Source organism: Oxyura jamaicensis, chromosome 2 (assembly GCF_011077185.1).
Source record: "Oxyura jamaicensis isolate SHBP4307 breed ruddy duck chromosome 2, BPBGC_Ojam_1.0, whole genome shotgun sequence".
Taxonomy (NCBI): Eukaryota; Metazoa; Chordata; class Aves; order Anseriformes; family Anatidae; genus Oxyura; species Oxyura jamaicensis.
In genome coordinates this window covers 78,382,633-78,404,375 of record NC_048894.1, presented here as the reverse complement: position 1 = coordinate 78,404,375, position 21,743 = coordinate 78,382,633, and the positions used below count along the sequence as shown (strand labels likewise).

Sequence of the window (21,743 nt, the reverse complement as noted above, 5' to 3'; positions counted from 1 at the left end):
TGGTATGTTTTCTTCGTGAGGTTCTAATACAGAACTTTTGTCATTTTGTCATCTATTTATTATTTCTCAAACATAACTCCAGTAACACAGTTGTTTCCAGTGACATTAATTGGAAAACATATGTTTTACTTGATAGTCTTAAGTTCTCATTTTGGGGCTTAAACATCCTCGTTTGTGGAAATCAGTGCTAGATCACAGAGGGCTTCCACTGAGGAAAAAACTCCGTTGCCTAAATTAATGTCTAACTAGACCATCCCAAAATGCAAGTAGGCAAGATGGTTGGGTAAGAACCAGGAACCTTATGTTTGCACTAGCCACGGAAAACTTGGCTTTTAGTTTCCATTCCTGTAGGGCATGCATGGAAGCTTCATTTCACTATTCACAGAATGCTTGTGTTGCTTGTGTAGGCCTTCTCTTCATGTGCTTCATTAAAATGTTTCGGCCAGTGTAAGGACAGACACTTCTTGGAAAATGCTACTGATTCTCGGTGAGCAAAAGGGGAATCTCATGGACAAGAGGGAGTCTTCTGCCTGAACTGAGATGCTGCACTATGGGGAAGTCTTTTCAGCAGGCAGGGGTGGCCCTTTGGTGAGGATGGGTGGGTATCTGGGAGACCTGTGCTCTCCCCTGAGCTTAGCTGTTCACCTCACATTGCACTCTGATACCTCCTCTATGCTGCTGTGTCTGCATCAGTAGCAACTGTAGGGATGCTGTCACCTTTCTTGGAAAATGCTTTGAGATTTTTTGAGCAAAATGATGCTTGTAGACTATCCATGTCTATGTGAATTCAGAAGGCCAAACTGCAAGACGCTTCTGTTATATCAACTAAAATACTTGTTTTCTGGTTTTGTCCTTCAGATACCAAAAGCTGTGGAAGAGTTACGTGAAGCTGCGTCACCTGCTGGCTAACAGTCCCAAAGTCAAACAGGCTGATAAACAGAAATTATCACAGAGAGAGGTATGCTGGGCCTTTCCGTATCTTATAATTGGGCACAGTAATTCAGGATGGAGTGAAGCTGTATAAGTGCCCTTTTTATGGAAACAATAGAAATCCTTCACAAAAGGTTTTCTTCTGAGGCTGTTAATACAGATTTTATTTTTATCTTTTCTTGTTAGTGAATGGATTTTTTCATTTTTTTCCTTTTATGCAACTCTCATACTACTTCAACTTTTTTTTTATCCAATTGCAGAAATGATCTTTGTGGAACCATAACTTCTTTACAGCCCTTGCCTTTAATGGCTTCAGGAATTAGCATAAAGAAGGACTTTTCATTTCAGAATGCTCTTTTAAGCGTCTCATAATTTTAAATATTCCTCTTCTGAGATTAAAAACTGTCACGCTTGTGCATAGTTTTAAACTAATTTATTAGGCTACCTTAGTGAATTCCTTAAGATCTTTGAGTGGTAGACAGAACATCTTAAACAGTTGGGATAATCTGGTTGTTCTTAGTAATATTTAATGATAGGTGAGTGTATGAATAGGTTTGCCCCCAGAGTGATGAGCAATAAGCAATTCCAAAGTGTAAATGCTCAACCAATTGGGAATTAAAATTAGAAAAAATCACTGACATGTAGACAAAAGTAGCCTGCTCTAAGGTATCCATCATCTAAGATTTTATACTGAAGCTTTGCATTTGTCTGGTGGCTTGTCTAACAGGCACTCTACGTTGGACAACTTGTATAAATAATTCGTAGAGGAGAAATGAACTTGTTTGGTACAGGATGGATGGTGGTGTGTTTTGATATATTAAAAAGCCAGGCCGTTATTTTAATTGCCTCTAATTTGTTAACTCTCTGTCCGTGGTTATGGAAGCTGTAGCTGTTTGACACTCTATTTGGTTTTGTTACTACTGCAGAGCATATTATGCTGTTGCATGACAAAGAGTCTTAGTTGATGTTTTATTTATGCTGGTGTTAAACAAGCCCTTAGCTTCCCTCCTTGTAAATGTGTGGGAAAAAATAGGGTTAAAGTTCACCAGTGCCACAATTTTTAAGAAAAAATAAACAGACCCTATAGGAGATGGTTTTCTTTGCTAAAGCTCTCCATGCTCAGAGGAGAGCAAGTGGAAGGGAGGACCATTGTGTTTTGGACGTCTTTTTATCAGTGGCTAGTGGATGGCTTGCGTAAAATGGTAGTGGATTGGTTGTAGTGGGGTGGTGCTTAGCTTCAAAAGACAAAAATGTTCCTCTGGTGGTATTTACAGTGTGGTGTTCTGGTCTTTGTAGACTATTTAGGATGATGGGTTTCTCAGGTTGTTGTCTGCAATCTGAGAGAGGTGTGGGACTGAAGCAGAAGCTTTAGGTGAGCATTCTGCTAACTGAGGTGTCAGTAACGCAGTAGGAACTGTAGGGCTGCACCTAACTGGTACATGTGCTTTTAAGGATTGAGTCATGTATTATGAGTAACGCTGGAGTGCTCCTGAGCCCGTCAGCCTGAAAGTACAGCGAGGTCTCACAAGCACTCTAGTGCCTGTGTTGGAAAACACCCAATGGCACAGCCTTGAAATGCAAGTTTTAGACAGTGCCCAAGGGGTACGGTGCTGTAAGCACCTCTCTGCCCTCAATCATTCACCACTTGTGACTGCATGATGTTATTTGTGACAAGGTCGTGCATAGGGGCTCTAACCTAACTTCGACTTCTTACAGCAGATGCATAAGTTGGGACCCTAAGGCTCACTTTGAAGGCAGCTGAGAAAAAAATGCATTTTCTGAAGCAGCTTATCTCCCTTCATTGCATATAAAAGGAGCCTGGGCTGACTAGCATCCTACGCTAGACATCTCAGTACTCTCTAGAAACAGGTTTGATTAAACTGTTTGGGTAGATGTGCCTCTTGAAACCATTCTGTGAGTCTCTCTGGAGCAGAAAGCACAGCCTGTTCCTGCCCAGAGATGCTCGCTGGCTTCAGACTGGGAACTGGGAAGGGATGGCTTTGAGTGTGTGCCCTGTAGGGAGAAGGATAGGAAGGATGAGTTGCAGCTTTGAGAAGTTTTCTTGACTGAAGAGGGAAGAGCTCTGAGGGGTGTCTTTACTTTAGTGCATGCTGTGTGTGGGGCTTGCATACTGCAGGGGCTCTGTAGTATTGGAACCAGAAGATCCTGATCCGGAGGGCATTTATTTTAGTGGTTTTTCTTTCATTCCATTTTTACAGAAAATACTTTTTTAAATGGCTCTGTCAGAGAAGCTAAGTGCCCATTTCATAGTTTATACAGGCAAAAACACTGCTGTGCAACATCAAACAGGCTGTGTTTTTTAAACATTTTAAACACTTTTAATTTAATTGTAATAATATTGATCGATTTCATCATAATAGGCTCCAGGACCAGTGAATGCTGACCCCTTTCCCAGACTGGGGGGTACTGACAACAGTGGTATGATGTAGCTGGGATCATGTAACAGCCTTTCTGTTATTTAATCTGTTGAATACCTTATACCTACTGAATGCTTCAGACTGGGAATACTCATGGACATAGACTTGAAGAGGTTGTTTTGCACAGTGGTAAAGAAGGTGTTTTCATGACAAGGATGTTAGCTTGCTTGTGTATGCACGACTTTGGAAGTTACAGGTAGAACTAGTTTGTTTTGTTATCTACAACAAAAACTAGTCACCTTTGTCGTCTTGGTCTGACAAAACCTTCTATCTGCATTGTACTCCATATCCACCATGGTCCGTGGCTGGCAATTAGAAGATTTAGACTAATTTTAGAAACTTTGTCAAAAGTGCCCCTTAAATATTGCAAACGCATATGCCTGCTTTGATGCTGCTTTGTAGAAAGTTCTTCACAGGAGCTGTTTTCTTCCTGTCTAGGAAGCACTGCAAAAAATCCGGCAGAAGAACACAATGAGACGTGAAGTGACTGTTGAATTGAGTAGCCAGGGATTCTGGAAAACAGGGATACGCTCCGACGTCTGCCAGGTGACTAAACTGCAGAGATGCATGATGTTCTTCTCTGTTTGTTCTTGCAAACAGAGTTCTTGCAATCATTGCATGATTGTTCTTCTCTGTTGCTGCCACTTACCTCTTGCAAGGGTTTGCTATGATTCTGTGCTGAAGAACCAGCCACTGGAAATTAATACCTTTGCCTCCGCATGATCTGTTGCTGTAGGGAGCTGTTCTAGCCCCTTCCACGCACACACACACACCCTCCCCAAGAAGCTATTTTATAGGTGTAATTTTCCAGCTCCTTGCAGTAGCTTGCTACTCTTGACTAGCATGAAGTGGGGCAGGGGTGGGGATGACAGGACCCAAGAATGGCAAATTTGAGACCTGGATACAGTAGCCTTGACTTCTATCAACCGTATGTTGAGTCAAATGCTGAATATCAAGGGCTTTTTCATCAATTGGGTTGGTATTAGATACTTTTAGTTTAAGATACCTTTATATTCAGAGATATTTTTTTCTTACTCTAGCACAAAGTGTTTTTTTACTTGAAAGAAAAAAACAAACAAACATGGATTAAAAAAGGGTGACCCTCAGTAGGAAGATCTTTCAGATAAGTTTCATGCGTTTGGAACGTTAACTTTCAAGGTGCAAATCTCTGCTGGATCCTAATCCAAAGCAGGTGGCAGCCACCTGCTTTGAATACAAACAAAAGGTTTAAATATAATAAAATGCATTTGTCTAACAATGTATTAACAAAATTCAAGTAAGTGTATCAGCCAAATAAATATACTAGTAGTATAGTTGGGTTATTTTTGCTGTTTCAGAGATGTTGATTAAGAATTACAGGCTAAAAAAATTATCAGTATTAACAGTATGAAATAAAAACTTAGGGGTGGCTTGGGAAAGGTTTAGTTAGAAATCCATTTGATGTATTGGAACCTTGATAAGGCCAGAGGGGGTATCTGAATGGGAGAAAAATGCTAATAACTAAAATTGTTTTTTTTTTTTTCCTTTGTAAAACACTTACTTTCATTCTACAGTTGCTTCTGAAGTCAAAGAATAGTTGAATGCTATCCTCTCACGTAGCAGAGGAAATTTATAACTCCTTTCTATATTGTGTTGTAAACTGTATCTGTTACAAGTTAAGGAAACAGTATAAACTTCTAATTTAGGAGACTTGAAAGTTTTTTTTGTTATTCATAATAACTTTTAAGATTCAACTTTTAATGTATCATCGAGTATTTTTTGTTCTCATTTGCTGTTGAAGGATAACAAATCACCTAAGAGTGATGGGAATAAAACTGCACATCTGCAGCCAGAACATCTAAATCAGGCAGTTCTACAATGAAAGTCCTTTGATTTTTTTTTTTCTTTGAGAGGTCAAGAGTAGGCAGACTGTAAATCTGTAAAAATGAAAGACTGCTATTGTTGCTGCATGTTTTTTTCTAAAAAAGATTAAACCTAAATAAATGTAAATCAACTCTGTAGGTAGACCTAAAGTGCAGTGATTTAAAAATACTATTTTTCCTTAGTTTTTAAAAGGATTGTAGATTAGAAGATTGAAGCTTAAGTCATTCTAACAGTTTAAAGTTGCCCCAAGTTCAACATAGCTGTTGTAACACTCATCTTCCTGACTTCCAGAATGAACTTCATAGAGGGAGGGAGTAATAGAGACAAGTGAAATATTTTGAAAATGTGCAATGGCTGTTTTCTGCCAGGCTTACTTAAAATTGTTCAGTAGGTGAAATGTACTTCTTGGTCACTGAGATGGGCAGCACTTACTCTGCAGACTGGGTCCCACCAAGAAGATACCCACCCATCGTTGCCTGTACTGCTGCTGGCATGCCCTCAACAGCTGCATTAGGTGTTTAGGGTGAGGAGGGAAGGGATGCATTTTAAAATACATCAGTTTGTCTGACTCTTCTTGGTAGCTTCAGATCAGAGTTGCACTGGCAGCTTGGCTCCTGCCAAGCAGGGGGACAACAGACATCTGGGAGAGTCCTCTGCCTTGCAATGCCAGCTGCTGCAAGAAAAGAATAGGCAACAAAGGCTAGAATCATATACAATAAAAGTTACTAGTATGTTTATAACCAGCTTCAAGTACCAAGGTTATGGGCTAACTCCTGTAGCCATGCAATTTAAAGAGATTTTTTTAATCACTAGCCATTCTTGAGCCTAATACAATTTTAAAGCCTACATTTCAGTTTCTTATAGAGATAAATAAAACATCAGAAACATCAAGTAGCTATAATCCATCATGACACACATTAATTGAATCAATCAAGTATTTAGTGCTATGAAAGCAGCAGTTTGTCAATATAACTACAAGAGTCAAATTAAAGACCTTCTACGTGCCTCCCAGGGAGATGCCAATTCCTCGTTCACTGCAGAACAGCTGATACAATCTAAAGCTTCATATTCCAGTCTCAAACTTTGGGCCATGTGTATTGGTTGCTCAGTGTAAGCAGTATCAAACCTTGCTTTGCTGTCTGGCAGCCTGCGCAGGGGAACGTACAGGTAGGGAAGCAGAGTTGTCCTGTGAAGCAACGTTTTTACTTACTGTAACTAATTCCTTCCATGAAGCACTAATGTGAGTTTATGTGGAGATAAGAGGTGTGTTCCCCCAGCTTTTACATTACCCAAAAACTCTGAGTGAATGACATGAACAAAACTAAGTTTCACTTGATTGTATTTGTTTTGCTTGCTGTGGTTTTGCATTTTTCTGCTATTCAGAGATCCAGAGAGCCTCTTTCATGCTGTTAACCACTTGCTTCCATTGCTACCTTTGTGACGTGTTTGGTTCCAGCTGTTTCTTAGTTGAACAGAAACCTTTGCCGTATTGTAAATTCCACAATTTTTCTTCTGCTGTTCTTTCTTTAATGGCATGCAGAAATCCACAACATCACGTATTCCATAAATTATACATCATCTGATTTGTATGCTTGCTTTTTTGCATCTCTCCACACTATACATTAATCATCTGTAATCATAATATATTCCTCTTTATGAAATTAATATGGATAGTCCTCATATTTTTAATTCCCTTAAAACATGTTATTCTTTTGAATATATTCATGAAATGTCACTCATAGGAATGAGCTGGAATTTGACATCAGTGTCACAAAGGTAGTCACATGCATAAAATTCTTGTAGTGCTCTCACTTTTCATCCCAATGCAAGGTTTTTGATATTGATAATCATCATGCTACTGTAATGGTAAATTGTATCATTTCAATCCAGATCATCCACAATCACTAACGCTAAGTAGAATTAGTTTTAAAACTCTGAAAGAGGGAAACTGGTTTTGTTGCAATGCAAGTTTAATTTTTATTTAAATTTCCCCCAACAGAAAAGTTTCTGTCCTAGATGGTAAAACAGCAACCTTTCCAATATTTTTAGCACATAATCCCAGAAATTGCCAGGCGGTACCACTTCAAAAAGCCCTCAACTTCAGTTCCTTTGAAGAAGAATTAATGTAGTAATAACTGTGCTTGAAAATTACTTTTCTTTGTTAAAAGCAGGTTAAAGTGGTTTACGTGTTCTCTAATGCTGTGTGGGGCTGAGGGAGGTGGTCGGTCTTCCTCTGGTACTAACCTGAAACTGCAGGGTACTAAAACATCTAGCATTGTATTCAGTCACAGGTTCTTGAAAATTTGCCCCTGCTGGTGACTAGATGTTTTTCCTCCTTCAAAATACTTCAGTAAAACTTAGGCATTTATTATTCTATTTATGTTGGCAGAGGAATGTTCTCACTGTGATTATGCAGGTGGACAAATCCAACTTAACTGAGTGTTCTGGTGATGCAAATTGGTAAACCGTGGTTTTCTTATTTCTCTCACTTAAACCAAGACAATGGATGTTGTGACAAATGGGATGTTTGAATTTATAGCTTGGTCAACAGTGTATTCTGTGCAGTGAAGATGAATGCTTTTCCTTATTGTTTTTTAGCATGCTATGATGCTTCCTGTTCTCACCCACCATATTCGCTACCATCAGTGTCTGATGCATTTGGACAAATTGATAGGCTACACTTTTCGAGATAGGTGCTTGCTGCAGGTAGGTTATGCAAAAATAAATTACTTGCCATTTTGTCCTCCAAAAATTTAGTTTATCCATAATCCTGTCTTCTATATCAAATTGTGAAAATGAGCTGCTTTGCCGTACCTTGATCATTTGCACTGAAAATCTTTCAAAAGTTTTAGTTATTGCATCAGGTTTTTAAATTAACACATCTATTGTGCATGTAGACATCCACCTGCCTTTGCTCAGTGGTAAGCCTGGATTTGCTTGTAATGTGTAGAAGAAAAAGAATAATCTTACTGAAAAGACTGGACCGTACTCGTTATTTTACTTATTTGTGATGGATAGTGGTTTTCTGCAGAGGAGTCAGTGCCTTGCTTTTTCCTTTTATAGCCTGTTATTCCAAAGAAGAGTAACTTAAATGCAAAATGAAAAGGCAACATTGATAGCTAGTGCAAGGAGTTTGCAAACTTCTGTTCAGCTCTTGATTTCTACAAGTATGTAATGAAATGTTGCACTTCCAAACAAAGACAGGAACTGGAGGGGGTTAGGGATTTGTTTTAAACACATCCTTGTTGCATGACCAGCCATTTCTGTAAGTGTGTGTGGAACTGATCAGCTCCAGAAGACTGACTCTTGGCATGGTGGTCCCTTTCCCCGAATGTTTCTTCTGAAGCCGATGAAGGAAAATGGGCCTCTGTTCAAGATCTCTCCCTAAAATACCCAGTCTCCCTCCACTGACTGTGGTAGGGGGTGAAAAAGAGGAATTTTCCCAACATTCAAAAAATGCAGTTTCTATACATGGATGTAGACCTTAAACCTCCTGAAGAATTCTAAGTCAAGGCTTGCTGAGAATTTTTTTCATAGCTTCTCTGTTTTCTAAAAGGTGCTTTGTAGGGCTGGTCCTACTGAAAGTTGCATTAAACATTGGGGATCTTGTAGGTTTTATTTGCAGGCTGCCTTGGTTTTAACATGACAGATGAAAATGCAGTGACAAATCTTAAATGTTGAGAGCAAAGACATGAACTAAAAAACACATCACAGTTGAAAAGGGGAGAATGCATAAAATGAAGTACGTTGACATCAGTCAAATTAATGTTTAGTTATAATAAATGTTACAACTCCTTAATGCTGATCCCTATGCATATTTATTTAAAACACAATAACTTGTTCCAGGAAAGACTTGTTAAAAAATTTATATAGCACCTTTAACATTTGTGCATAGAAAATAACAGATGTATAGTTTTACATTGATTTTCACATGTTCTGTCATATTGTGTTGTTTTTAAAGCACAGACTGGGTAAGAAAGAATATGCTAGCTTAACAGTTCAGACGAGGTAGTGTTTCATCCAGTACAGATGGAGCAGAAGTTGAAAATATGCAATTATGATAATCTTACTAACATTAGTAAGGAACTAAAAAGGGCTTGGAGAAAATTCTTACCGTTGATTGACTATCATTTTATTCCCAGCAACTGAAATTTCTCTAAGTCTTGCTTTTGGAAAGCTGTAGCCAATGTTTGAATGAAGTGTGCATGGGGCTACAGGAATGTCTTTGCTGTAGTGCCTGCAGCACTATTCCTGCAAGTGTTTCAGACACAACGTTCCGCAGCTTGAATTTGCTAGTATCTCTTATATAAGGGGTATATGACCGTATACATCTATGCATACATAATTTCCTTTGCATATACACACCCAACAATGAGTTTGAAGAGAGTCATCAAAGCAAGTTGGAGTACCTTTCTTTACCTGCTGCCATTTTTGCAATCTTGGTATCAGCAGCAGAGGAAGCTTGTGATGATGCTAGGTGGTTAAATGAAGCTTAAAACGGAAGACCAATTCTGCCAGTGATGTTAACTTTCAGTTGAAGAGTGGCTCTCCTGAGCGTCCTGCTTTGAATAACTGTGCTAGAGATAACGTACTTGTTTGTTTTTTTTACTTGGAAGTAGGAAAGCTTTACTGATACTTAAATACCCTTAATCAAATATGTGAATAGTTGAGATACTCTGTACTGTTCCCGTTTTTAATATGAACATTTGTCCTGCAACATTAGAATGAGAATACTTTTGCATAAGCAAATGTAGTTGTATTTAAAACAAGTCGGCATAGCTGGTAAGCAAAACTGTTAGGGCAAATTGACTGTTCATGCTTTTACCTTCAAAGGTAATTTTTTCATTAAAAAAAAAAAAAAGCTGAAAGTTAATTAGGTAAAGTGATGATTGGGCATAAGTGTTGCTTCTTTCTGACATCTGAAATCATACATCCTATGTTTAAATTGCTGGAACCAAGCTACTAATTGACGACATCACTTTGTAGCTTTTCTTCAAACTAAAAAAAAATAATTATTAGCTATCAATCTGGTATTTTTTATTGCATTTGCTAAAATAATCCTTAGACTTCATTTTCTTGCATGTACTATAATATAGCTTGCCATGACTCATCCAAGCCATCACTTAAACTTTGGAATGAATCCGGACCATGCCAGAAATTCCTTATCCAACTGTGGAATTCGACAGCCAAAATATGGAGACAGAAAGGTTCACCACATGCATATGAGAAAAAAAGGTACGTAGTTACACTGCTACCATTTTCTTTCACCTCCCTCTTAATCAGAAAGAAAAAAATTTGTCTGTTACTATCTCATTGTCCATTGCTCTTCTGAGATCACTTTAGTGGAGGATTTTAATGGTTATACGTACAACCAGTGAGATCTTTCTAAACAACTGGATTTTAGAGATTTGTCAACAAATGATTTGTTGAGAAAAAGCAAGATAAATGGGGTGGTGTATTTTCTTTGGGTTGTGTAAAGTAAATTTTTTTTTCTTAATTTGCTATTCAACATCATAAGCATACTGGAGGATATTTTGTAAAGGTATCTTACCAAAGTGAAAATGTGGTCTGTCTGCTCTAAAATAGTCCTTACCCCTTAAATATATTCAGATGTAGAGAATATTTTTTTTATTTTTATGTAATGTTCAGAATGTCTTTCATGTAGAGGTGGTATGTCTGTCTGGCTTTCTGAATGCAAACGTACAAAAGCAGCGTGTAATGAGACTGGGGTCAATTAGAAAACATCTGTAAGGATTTAGAGAGTAAACTCTAAATAATAGCAAGAATTTGTGTATAGCAATCACAATGTACCATTTTGAGTCATTATTTTGTCTATTTAAATTGAATTAGCAACTGTTTAATAGTACTTATTGTGTAATATATAATATTGTTTATATTTCTAGGGATAAACACCTTGATAAATATTATGTCCCGCTTGGGCCAGGATGATCCAGCTCCTTCCAGGTAACAAAAATAATTGATTTTAGATTCGTACAGCATGTTAGTTATGATCGAGTTGCAAGAAGAGAAACTGTTGCAGGAGTTATTTCAACCAACATACTGTCAGCAGGAATTTTGGCAAAGAGCTGAAATGGAGAGTCTTGTGGAATTGACTTATCTTCTGGGGATGTGCTGGACTTTGTTTATCAGTGACATAGTAAATGTTTGCCTGCAGAGAAATGCTAAGGAAGGTTTTAAAAGCTATTTCAGTAATTTCTGCTTATCCTTGAAATGAGGTCTAAAATGCTACCCTTTGCTTTCTGCAGAATGAAAAATATGTTTTGTTACTGTTATCATTGCTGTAAATTGGATTCTCCATCACCTTTCCTCATAGCAGTACTTTTCCTGTCATGGCACCTTGTTAACACAAGTATGATCTCAAATACGGGCTTTGCTGGTGTGCTGGTCCGATTTAAAGACAGGTGCATAAACAGCTGAGTACAAAAAGCTGAATCATTACAGTTGTAGTGTAATAGTTTAAATAACCATAAGAATTCCGTGGAAATAAATGTTTGAGCTTAATAGCTACAGACACCAGATGTAGCCAAACTGAATAAACAAAGCTGATAGGGATAATGCAAGATACAGTTAGGTGTGAAGTCTCCTAGTTGTCTGAACTAGAGGATGGGGAATATTGGTTAACTCGTGATTATGACTGGGCCTTTTAAGAGCCATCACTTTGGAGGAAGCTAGGGAGCAGAAGTAGTTGAATTCTGAATAAATGATTATTTTAGTGTTCCCCAAATGCTGTTTCAGCTAGACTGTGCCCTTTTCTTTGAGAATCAATCTCAAGATTATTTCAGCCTTCGTAAAACAACATGAGATAAGGCTAAATTGCATTCACATTAAATAACCCACAAAATAAAATCCTGCTTTTGAAAGACCTGTATTTTCTGCTATGTCACTACACAGTGGAGTTTGTGTATTCATCACTTCATTGTTCTACACAGCATAGGTGCTTGAATTCTTTCAGCCCATAACAAAGGTCTGCTATTTCAGAAGTCAGACAAACTGTATAATTGTTGAGGGAATGCAAATTATCATAAAAGCTGTCAAACATGTGGAAGATCTTTTGGATACAAAACCATCCTGTGGCTATGGCCTTAATTCAGTTACATTTGTGTGTGAAGTCAAAATGGTACTAATTGTATGCTTAGAGGTGTAGAGCAGAAATGTGTACATATTCGAAGACAAACTCACGTTCCTTTGCAATCGCTGTGTCCTGTTAGTCCTTTGTTTTATAAGCAGGCAGAGAGTTCAGGGGGAAATGAAACTTCATGCAAAACAAAGGGAAACTGGGAGCAATCACAAGAACTCACTGAATATAGAATGTGTAGAACTTTACAGTATCTTTGAATGTATCTTGCTCAGCAATTCTTTGTTTTGAGCTCAAATGAAATTACAGAAAACAGGACAGGGTGCGTGTCTGTATGGTATTTAAAGGTGTCATGAAAAATGAAGGTACTTGTTCCATTGTAGCTCTGCCATGCCAACAAGCCTTGCAGAATCACCACACCTTGCAGGTGTCAGTGTTAATCACATACACTTCCCTAGTTGCCCACAAAAGGCAGAAGATGGTCATTTGTTTCAACCACCTGATGCCCTATGGTGGACGAAGAAATCCAGTCTCAGTAGGGCTTTACACAGTGCCAGTCAACAACAGTTTCCTCTCTGCATTTATTGTGCTCTGACAATAGCTCAGAATGGAACATATGAAAATTTCAAAGACTGTCACTCGTGAGTTTCAAGATTCGTGTATTTACTCTGTTTTTGTACCCTCATACTCCAGAGAGGGTGGGGGAGGCTGCAGGAATGGCTATTCATGTCTGATTAGCAAGCAACTCAAACTTGTTCCAAATGTACTGCGTAAGTTACAAGCACATGTTATTTAATAGTAAACCTTAAATTGCCTTTTTCAGGATTAACCACAACGAGCGCTTAGAATTTCTGGGAGATGCTGTGGTGGAATTCTTAACAAGGTAAATGGGGAATTCTTCAATAGCCCTCACTGCTGTATGTTATTCTCGTACCATTTGGCTTATGAAGCTTTGCAGTGTATGTTTACCACCTGTGTTTGCAGTCCAGCCCCTGATATTTCAAGCTGCACATCTGCACGTGCCTCTTGAAAATTCTCCTCATGCTGCAGATGAGAAACTAGAGTTTGTTTTACAGAATGTGATTGAAAGTTGATTGGAGTTTTTAGAAATTAATATTTCAGCTACAGTCAAATTGAACTTTGTATCCATTTTTTTACAGGAAAGATTTTTATTAGCATGCCATTTTGTTTCCATAGGTCCCTTTTCTCTAGCTGCCAGTGAAAAACACTAATTGGAAATATTGAATGTGTTGCAGCTCTTAATTTCCAGCAATGAGGGCTATATCTTGCATAATGTCTGTATATAAATAAAATTTTTGAGGACAAATCTAAATTATTTAAAACTAAAAGCAAAAAATCGTGCTTCATCAGAACAGCTCCAGTTTTGGTCCATTTCAAGTACTCTGAAATTAGTGAACAACACAAAAATATTGTAAAAGTTACCTTCACTGGGTTCTCTTAGTGGGTACTGGTGGCAGCCGATTTCCATGAAACAAGGATTATCCATTTTCACTGCTTTGTTTTACTACTGTTAATGGGAGAATAGTCTTGTGTAAAGAAAAGCTTTACAGTAAGTTTGATACAAATAACAAAATTGCCCATATCTCCATTCACTGCTAGCCTCTACTACCCATTAGCTACTCAGTATTAAAAGCTATTAGTCTGTAAAGGTCTCCAGTGCCCTTAAAACCCATGGCCTTTTCTCCTATAGAACAATACTTGCTGATAGGATGGAAGGCTTGCCGAATAAATCGTCTTGCATTTTTCATTGTCATTGTTCATCAACCATCGCTTGACTTTCTGAGCTAACTTTTGTCTCAATTAAGAAAAAAACTCTGCTATGTTTCTGTTCAATAAAGCATGTAAACACCTATTTAAATCTGAAGCTTTTTTCCCAACTCAACTTCAGGCTTCTGCTTTCATGAATTATGATCCTTGATTAGATTGCCTCTAAGTTGTATAGCAACTCTTGTTCTTAAATCCTGTATCCACCTGAAGATTTTTTTCTCTTTGTTAGAGAATTAATAAGGTATTTTAATAATTAGTGCTCTCCTCCCAGCGTAATCCGGTTGTGGGGTTCTGAAAACCCTCTTCAGCTTTTCTTGATGTGGGTTAGATAGCCCTATAGAGGTAGTCAGTATCATTTATTCTTTACTCAGGTCTTGGTTGTATCATTGGATTCTTTTTTTTTTAGTGAAGTACATTATTTTCACGATGATAAATATCATTAACGGCAGATGAAAGCCTGTGACTTTAACTCATTTTCTCTCTGTGGTATTAATGACTTCACGCATTTGATAAATACAGACTGTTGGTTCCTGTTCTTTGGCTCTGTTAGCATCTGTTTGGTAATGTTGTTTTTAAACAGACTATTTTCATTGGCATTTAGGAGCAATTATTTGCTAAAACACTGTAAAAAAAAATAATAATAAAAGGAAAAAAATAAAATCCAAGTGGTGGTCCAGGCTGAATAATATCATCATAAAGTACTGTGGTGTACCTGTGGCATGGAGTTCAAGCCGGATGATTCTCCCCTGCTTTTAATGCTCAGCATCCTCCAGGTAACACCTTTGCTGTTGGTAGATGCCTTCAGATGAGGGAACTGCCTGTCACTGCAGGGGCTTAGAAATTATGTGCTGCCCAGTAAAGAAGCAGCACTCGTTCTCCCCTGCTTCCCATGCTACCCAGTCAATATTATTGAGAATTGTTTTAATGTTTGATTGTTACTTTACCTGCAAGCTGATCTTCCACCTTGGGAAGGAACCTGTGTTACCAGCTAGGATCAGATGGGAAGGCATACATACAGATGGGAAGTTCCCTGGAGGCATACATAGTTCACCTTTAACCAAATGCTGACAGCATCTGATTTAATTTTGTTTTGCTAGTGTCCACTTGTACTACCTGTTTCCCACTCTGGAGGAAGGAGGACTAGCTACATACCGCACCGCCATCGTTCAGAACCAACATCTGGCCATGCTGGCTAAGGTACACTCCTATGCTTTGTGTGTCTGTATCTGAAACCCATATGTGAGATTATTAGTGCATGAGTTGCTTCTCGAGGCATCTGTCTGCTTCAAATATCAGTCCTTGTCATGTTTTGTGCACAGAATTTGGGGTACAAGAGCTTTTTTAATTTGAAAGTAATTTTAGAGATGAAGTAGGACTTGGTGTTTCCTACAGAGCAGGTTTTTAAGAGGAATAATCGATTCATTTTTGCCAGCAGAAGATGAATTTTATAGGATGCTTATGTTGAAGGTGCCTCTATATTTAACTTTAACATAGATGGTGAGATTGATAGGAGGAGGGAGGGGGGAATAAAATTGGTTGACTTTAAAGGGACTGTCTGATGGAGCATTAAGGTAGAACATGGCAGCAGGCAGTAGAGACAGTGGAGTGGTGGCAGTTCCCTCACCTAGGCAGTTACCTTAAAACTTGCTGTGAACTGTGAAAGAGTGAAATATTAAGAAGTCTTTCAGAAAAAAGTAGCATTACATAGTGGGAAGAATTGAGATGTCTCTGATTTTTATTTTATTTAATTGACAGGAGCTTTTTGTATTCCTATGTGATACTGGAGGTGGGAATATGGTATACAAAGCTCATTAAGTCTATGTTCATAGATAATTTGGTATTCCCTTACTCAGATTTGATTGTTAACATACATTTTTTTTAAACAGTCTGAGACTTGCTAGTATAATATATTAGGCCATGCACGTGTGCACTCATCTCCCACCACCACCCCACTGTGTATTGCTGATGGTTTTCAAGTCTCTCTTAATCTTGTCTGTTCATACTCATGCGATAATTTAAACAAGCATATACAGTCTTGAGATTTTGGCAAAAACTGCATGATTTCTAACATGCCTTTTTGCTGAATCCTCTGGAGAAGTGTAAGGTAGGGAGTGAACAAAATCATTTTCCTCCAAAGCTTTCTTTAATGATTCAGATAGGCATGAATTGATTGAAAAACATTTCAAGTGGAGCTTTACTGTTAAATACGATATTGAACTGTCTGGCACTGAATTTACTTTATTTTTTTAAAGTCTGAATCAGGTATGTTTATATGTTCTTCCAGCTCTTTTCACTGTACTTACTATTCTAAATGGACTATCTTTGAAAACTTATTGCAACATTTTTTTAAACTCTATTAGATAGAACTGTAAGTATTAGATATCTATATATTCCTGATTTCCTAACTTACCCTTTTTTCCTCTTGTATATGACAATTCTCTGGGTTCATGCCCCTTAATTAACCACATGCAGTGCCATGTTGCACTCAGTTTACTTTCTCAATAAATTTCTCAGCTCCTTAAGTTCTCTTGGGCATGTGGAATGCTGTTTTAATTGAGGATCAAAGGATAAATTTCTGTAGCTCCTAAGAGACATTGTAGCAGAAATTTTAAAAACAATCTGAGCCATGTCTTGATCAGAACTGAGATGTAATGCATAAGCAAAATATACTGAATGCAAGCTCTGAAAATGAAGCTAAGACATTGGAGAAAAGAGTTAATGCAAACAAATGGAAAAAAAAAAAGTTTAAATGTGTTATAAAACAATATTCCACTTGTTAACTACCGAGTGCTCCCTGCACTGAATCAAGTGGTAAGTGGTATTTTCCTTTGTTCTGGAGCTGTGAATAGGTTCCCTCCCATTGGAAATGGAAGACTCCTTTCTTCAAATTGAGATGTCTAAGCCTTATATCTCAAATACTTTAGTTTCTCTACTTTTACCTCTTAAATATACTCTGGGAAGATGAAGTTGAAAGTTAATGAGAAATTGGTCAGTAGCAACTTACGCCCATTTGGGAAGAACCTATTCTCATACAAATTTTGCAAGATGTGCAAATCTCTTCCTTAAAAATCTCAATAATGGTTTTATGTCAAAAAGATGAATACCAAAAGAGAACCTAGTAGCTCTTGCCTGCATTTCTATAGCAGAATTATCATACATTATATGATGCATCTGACTCACTACCTTAGGTTCTGACTGGCAAGCAGAAATATGGCTTAGGAAAAATGAATGTTAATGATTCACAGCTGAAAAGAAAAAGAAAGCTAGGTGGCACTGCGGATTAAAATATCCGTTCTGCTTTCACTGCCCAGAGGTTTTTGGTATTGCCACCTGTTGAAACTCATAAAGGAAAAAGTCAGATGTTTACTGGATTGTGTCTGTTAGAGTTCCTGTAACTCACTGTCTTGCTTTGTTCTCTTCTCGTAGGAGTAATCTTTTTCCTCAGCGTTAACTCCCCTCCCTTTGATTGCTGCTTCAACATTTCTGAAGGCAAAGCACATGAGGGCAAACTACCGGCAAGAAACACGGCACACTGTAACATCCATCTGATAGCAGGCTATTTTTCTGTCACACCCTCAGCCTTCCTCTTGAATGCCTTCCTAAATTTAACTAGTAACGTGTTTTGATCTGGCTTCCCTCGAATCTTTGGTTTGATAATTCCTAGCTTTCCCATGGTATTACACTGTAGCTGTTTGCCTCTAGAAAATAATTAGAAAGTGTTCTAATTTTAATCTTAAAGCCTGTGTCTGTACTGAAACTATGGAGAACAGCTTTAATGTTCCTTGAAATCCAGTTGCTGCATCGCAGTAGTGTAATTGAGCTCTAGTGACAAGAACTTAGACTTCTATAACGATGGCTTTAACTCTTTTCACATTCTGCAGAAGCTGGAACTAGATCGATTCATGCTTTATGCTCATGGTCCAGACCTTTGCAGGGAATCGGATCTCCGCCATGCCATGGCCAACTGCTTTGAAGCCCTGATAGGTAAGCCATGTGTGTTTGTGTATGCACAAACAGCTGTGTTTTAATGTCCACATAGCACGTAGGTCTGTGCTGAGTAGTGCTACTAAGAGTAGGTGATAAAGCTTATTAATTTCCCACTGTCTCTTCCCATCTCCTGTACATACTCCATGCGTATGACATGACGAATATGCAGCATTACAATGAAAAATCCTGTCTTCTGTATCCTGCTTCCCAAGTGCAGAAGATGCACCTGTTTCATATTGTGGTATGGCACTTCTACCCATCGCTGGAGGACTTCAGTCCTCATGCATGCTGTGACCTGCCACGTGCAGTCCTCTGGGCAGGAGCAGCTTGTTCACCATTCACCATGGCCTGGCAGGAAAAGTGGAGGCTTGCTGCTTTCATTAGTAATGGGGGGTCCCACATCAGCCCTGAATTTTCATCTATGACTTGCTTTGAGAATGCACCAGCCCACTTCCTCTGTGCCCTAGTAACATTCTCCTGTGGGTTAAATGTAACATATGCCAAGTAAATCTGTTTTTGGTCTTTTCATTTTCCTTCAAAAAAAAAAAAAAAAAAAAGGAAAAAGGTATGGCAATATGCCATGACTCATGTCATAAAGCTCCCAAAACCCACTAGCTGAGGATAAAGGGAAGATGTGTCAATTTTGCTGCTGGGCACTAGCATGCTAGCAGTGACTGGCTGTGCTAGTGAATTAAGTTTACGTGGGAGAGGTCAGGAAGACCTGACAACAGTTACCAAAATCAGCAAGCAGAAAGGAGGAAGTCTGATCCATTACATCCATATGAACTCTATTTTAAATAGTATCATTTTCTAAATCTTTGTTTGAACATATGAAACAATTTAAACTTCACTGATTGGTCTTCATATTAATACAAATGTGCTGCATGTGATATGAGCTATAGAAATGGCTTAGCCCTGTTCCAGGTCTTTATATTCCATACAGGATCCTAAAGCTCTTTGTTCTGCTTTGAAAAAACAGATCACAGCTGGCTTAGATGGCAAGTTTTGTGTGTTCTGCCTAGGGCCAAATTGCATTTCATCTTATCAAGAAACAGGAGTTGTGCTTCTAACTCTATTTTGCTTTCTTTGAGTGTTTTGATCTTTAAAAATAAATAATAAAAAATTAATTTAAAAAAGGAGAGGAAAGCTAGATATGTATCTGTGCCTTCATTCATGTACTTCAGCCTGTCTGGGAGATGGTGATGAGGACTATTTGGCAGGCACTGACATTTTCTGAGAGCAGGATTGCTGTTTAAATCCAATATGAAGTTGTTCATGAAGTTAATTGAGCAGTAAGGCTTTGTCAGGACCATAGCTAAAATCTGGGAACTTGTAAAGGGGCTGTAAAAATGTATGTGGGCTCTGGAGCTCCTATTTGAGAACCCTTCTAGAAGTCTGGTGCTTTTTCCCTGTGATGAAAATAATAAGCAAAAGTGTAAGGAGACTGCCTAGGACCTGCTTAGAATTCAGTGCTGTCAACATGCCTCTGGCAAGATGCTCTTATAAACCCCGAAACCATTCTCCAAAGAGTCCAAAGAAAGTAGTTGACCTACTGAGAGCATTAAAAAGGGGGATGGGTGTGGAAGCAGAGCAATGCAGAGTGTTCTCCCTTTACATGGGAACATTGATTCCCTTGCTCTGTGCTCTTCATGTAGCTGTGTATTCCCTTTGCTTTTATACAGATGTGTGTACAAGGACTAACTTGAGGTTTTCAGAAGCTTTTCTATAAAGATAATCAAGGAACAAAGTGCTGATATTGAATTTTAAAAGTCCCTGTGCAGATAGAGTGCATATGGTATACCAAAAGCATAATCTTCTAACACAGATTTTGCAATTTGTTACTAATGGGCAGGTGGAGGGCTAGTGAGGGCTGCATATGCAGTTAAAATATATATACATTTGTACAAGTAATCTCTAGAAATAGATTTGCAGTTAAGGGAGATAATGTTATGAGGAGACAGTGAGGTTTGAAATAGTTCTGACATTTATATGCAGAATATAATGTTGAAAGTGCAGAATAAATGTAAACTATTTGCTGGCTATTGAAATGTAGACAGTGACAGTTACTAAATACGTATATGGTATAGATTGCTGGAAAACTGGAACCTGCTTCTAGAAATAGATTGCTTCTAGCCTAATTTGCTTAACCTTTGCTCATTAGGTGTATCATTTTCTGTCACTGACTTAAGTGTCAGCTTTTTCTGTGCATTTTATAACCATTGGTTTATGCTCATGTTTAATGTGCTTAATTCTCAAAAACAGGTATGCTATTTTGATTATTAAAATATCATCATGTTTATCTATCAGCATTTAAATAAATATATTGGAAGTAAAGGCAGCAGAGATCTTTGAGTAACTTGTACGTAGTAAACTTCTAATAGCTAATGTGTTGTTTCACTTGAATATATTGTTTTCCTCATATAGGAGCTGTTTATCTAGAAGGGAGCCTAGAGGAGGCCAAACAATTATTTGGACGTTTGCTCTTCAATGACAAGGTATTTATGTATTTTTGATTTGCCTTACATTTTCAAAATAACTTAAGACATCTCAGAACATGTCTCCTTGCCTGTCATTTTACCTGAGAATCACAAATGAACAGGAAGACATCTGTGGTACTTAATTCCTGGAAACTGAATGTAACATAGCATGTTTAGGAAAGCAAGCTGCATTGGTTCAGGCAAAAAAAAAAAAAAAAAAAATGGTGTTCACTCAGGAGTGCTGTTTGTTGGTCGGATTAGGTAGGGAAGGGATTGTGGTGTGGGAGACCTGCAGACTTCCATGCAGAGTGTTATTCTGACAAGAGGTAGGTGCTCTGGGTCCAGATGACGTGCTTTGGCAAAAGGATGCACATGTCAAGTGACTGCTGCTGTTTTATAAGTTGAATCATAGAACCCCCAGAAGTTTTAGATACCGTAACAAATTACAGGGCATTTCATCCAACATTTACCCAGTTGCATAATTAGTCTGATCCATTCTTGGATATTTTATCCTAGATCGTGGTTAGTTCGCATTTATCCCATGTAATGGTTAAGAAAAGTAACCAGTACGTTCTGCTGGGACAATACACGTAGCAGTAGTTATGGGATGAATTAGTCTTCTCCATCTTGAAAGTCTGAGTCTGTGAAATGACAGTTTATTAGAAATAGTATTTTGAAGCCTATTGTCACTCATGCTTACAGGCACCAAGCAGCAAATAATGAAGGAAACCTGCATGAAAGGCAACAGTACAAGGTTTTTCTTCATTTTAGTTCTCGCTTTTGGTTAAATCAAACTTGCTACTGAGGAGTGCAAATAAAGTTAGACCTGAGGCCTAAAAAAATATTTTTCCCTTTAACCACTTTCTATTTGGTTCAAGGATTTTTCCACCTCTTTGACACAAGCTAATTGGGAGAACTACAGGCAGTTTGAACAGCAAATACACGATTTTAAAAATTAGTTTGCCAGCACTATTGAATTTGCAATAAGCAGAGTCAGCATCTGAAATAGTTCAGTATTTCAAGTAATGACATTTTATTTAGTACCGTGGAATTTGTTAAATGACTCCCTTGAGCATTAAAGGCATCTCTCAATGTTTGCAGGACCTGCGGGATGTATGGCTTAATTATCCATTGCACCCACTCCAAGTAAGTGTATCCCTTTCT

At 38.1% G+C, this 21,743-nt stretch overlaps 1 protein-coding gene across 1 annotated transcript in view; it reads left to right on the top strand.

The window, feature by feature from the left end:
- DROSHA (drosha ribonuclease III) overlaps nt 1–21,743 on the top strand; it is a 68,339-nt gene that overhangs the window by 29,688 nt on the left and 16,908 nt on the right. The window contains exons 15-24 of the mRNA XM_035316402.1: nt 859–958; nt 3,807–3,914; nt 7,830–7,937; nt 10,328–10,466; nt 11,135–11,195; nt 13,151–13,210; nt 15,213–15,312; nt 17,997–18,099; nt 20,527–20,597; nt 21,681–21,725. Of these exons, the coding sequence (XP_035172293.1) occupies nt 859–958; nt 3,807–3,914; nt 7,830–7,937; nt 10,328–10,466; nt 11,135–11,195; nt 13,151–13,210; nt 15,213–15,312; nt 17,997–18,099; nt 20,527–20,597; nt 21,681–21,725 (895 nt within the window). The remainder of the gene's footprint in view (nt 1–858; nt 959–3,806; nt 3,915–7,829; nt 7,938–10,327; nt 10,467–11,134; nt 11,196–13,150; nt 13,211–15,212; nt 15,313–17,996; nt 18,100–20,526; nt 20,598–21,680; nt 21,726–21,743) is intronic.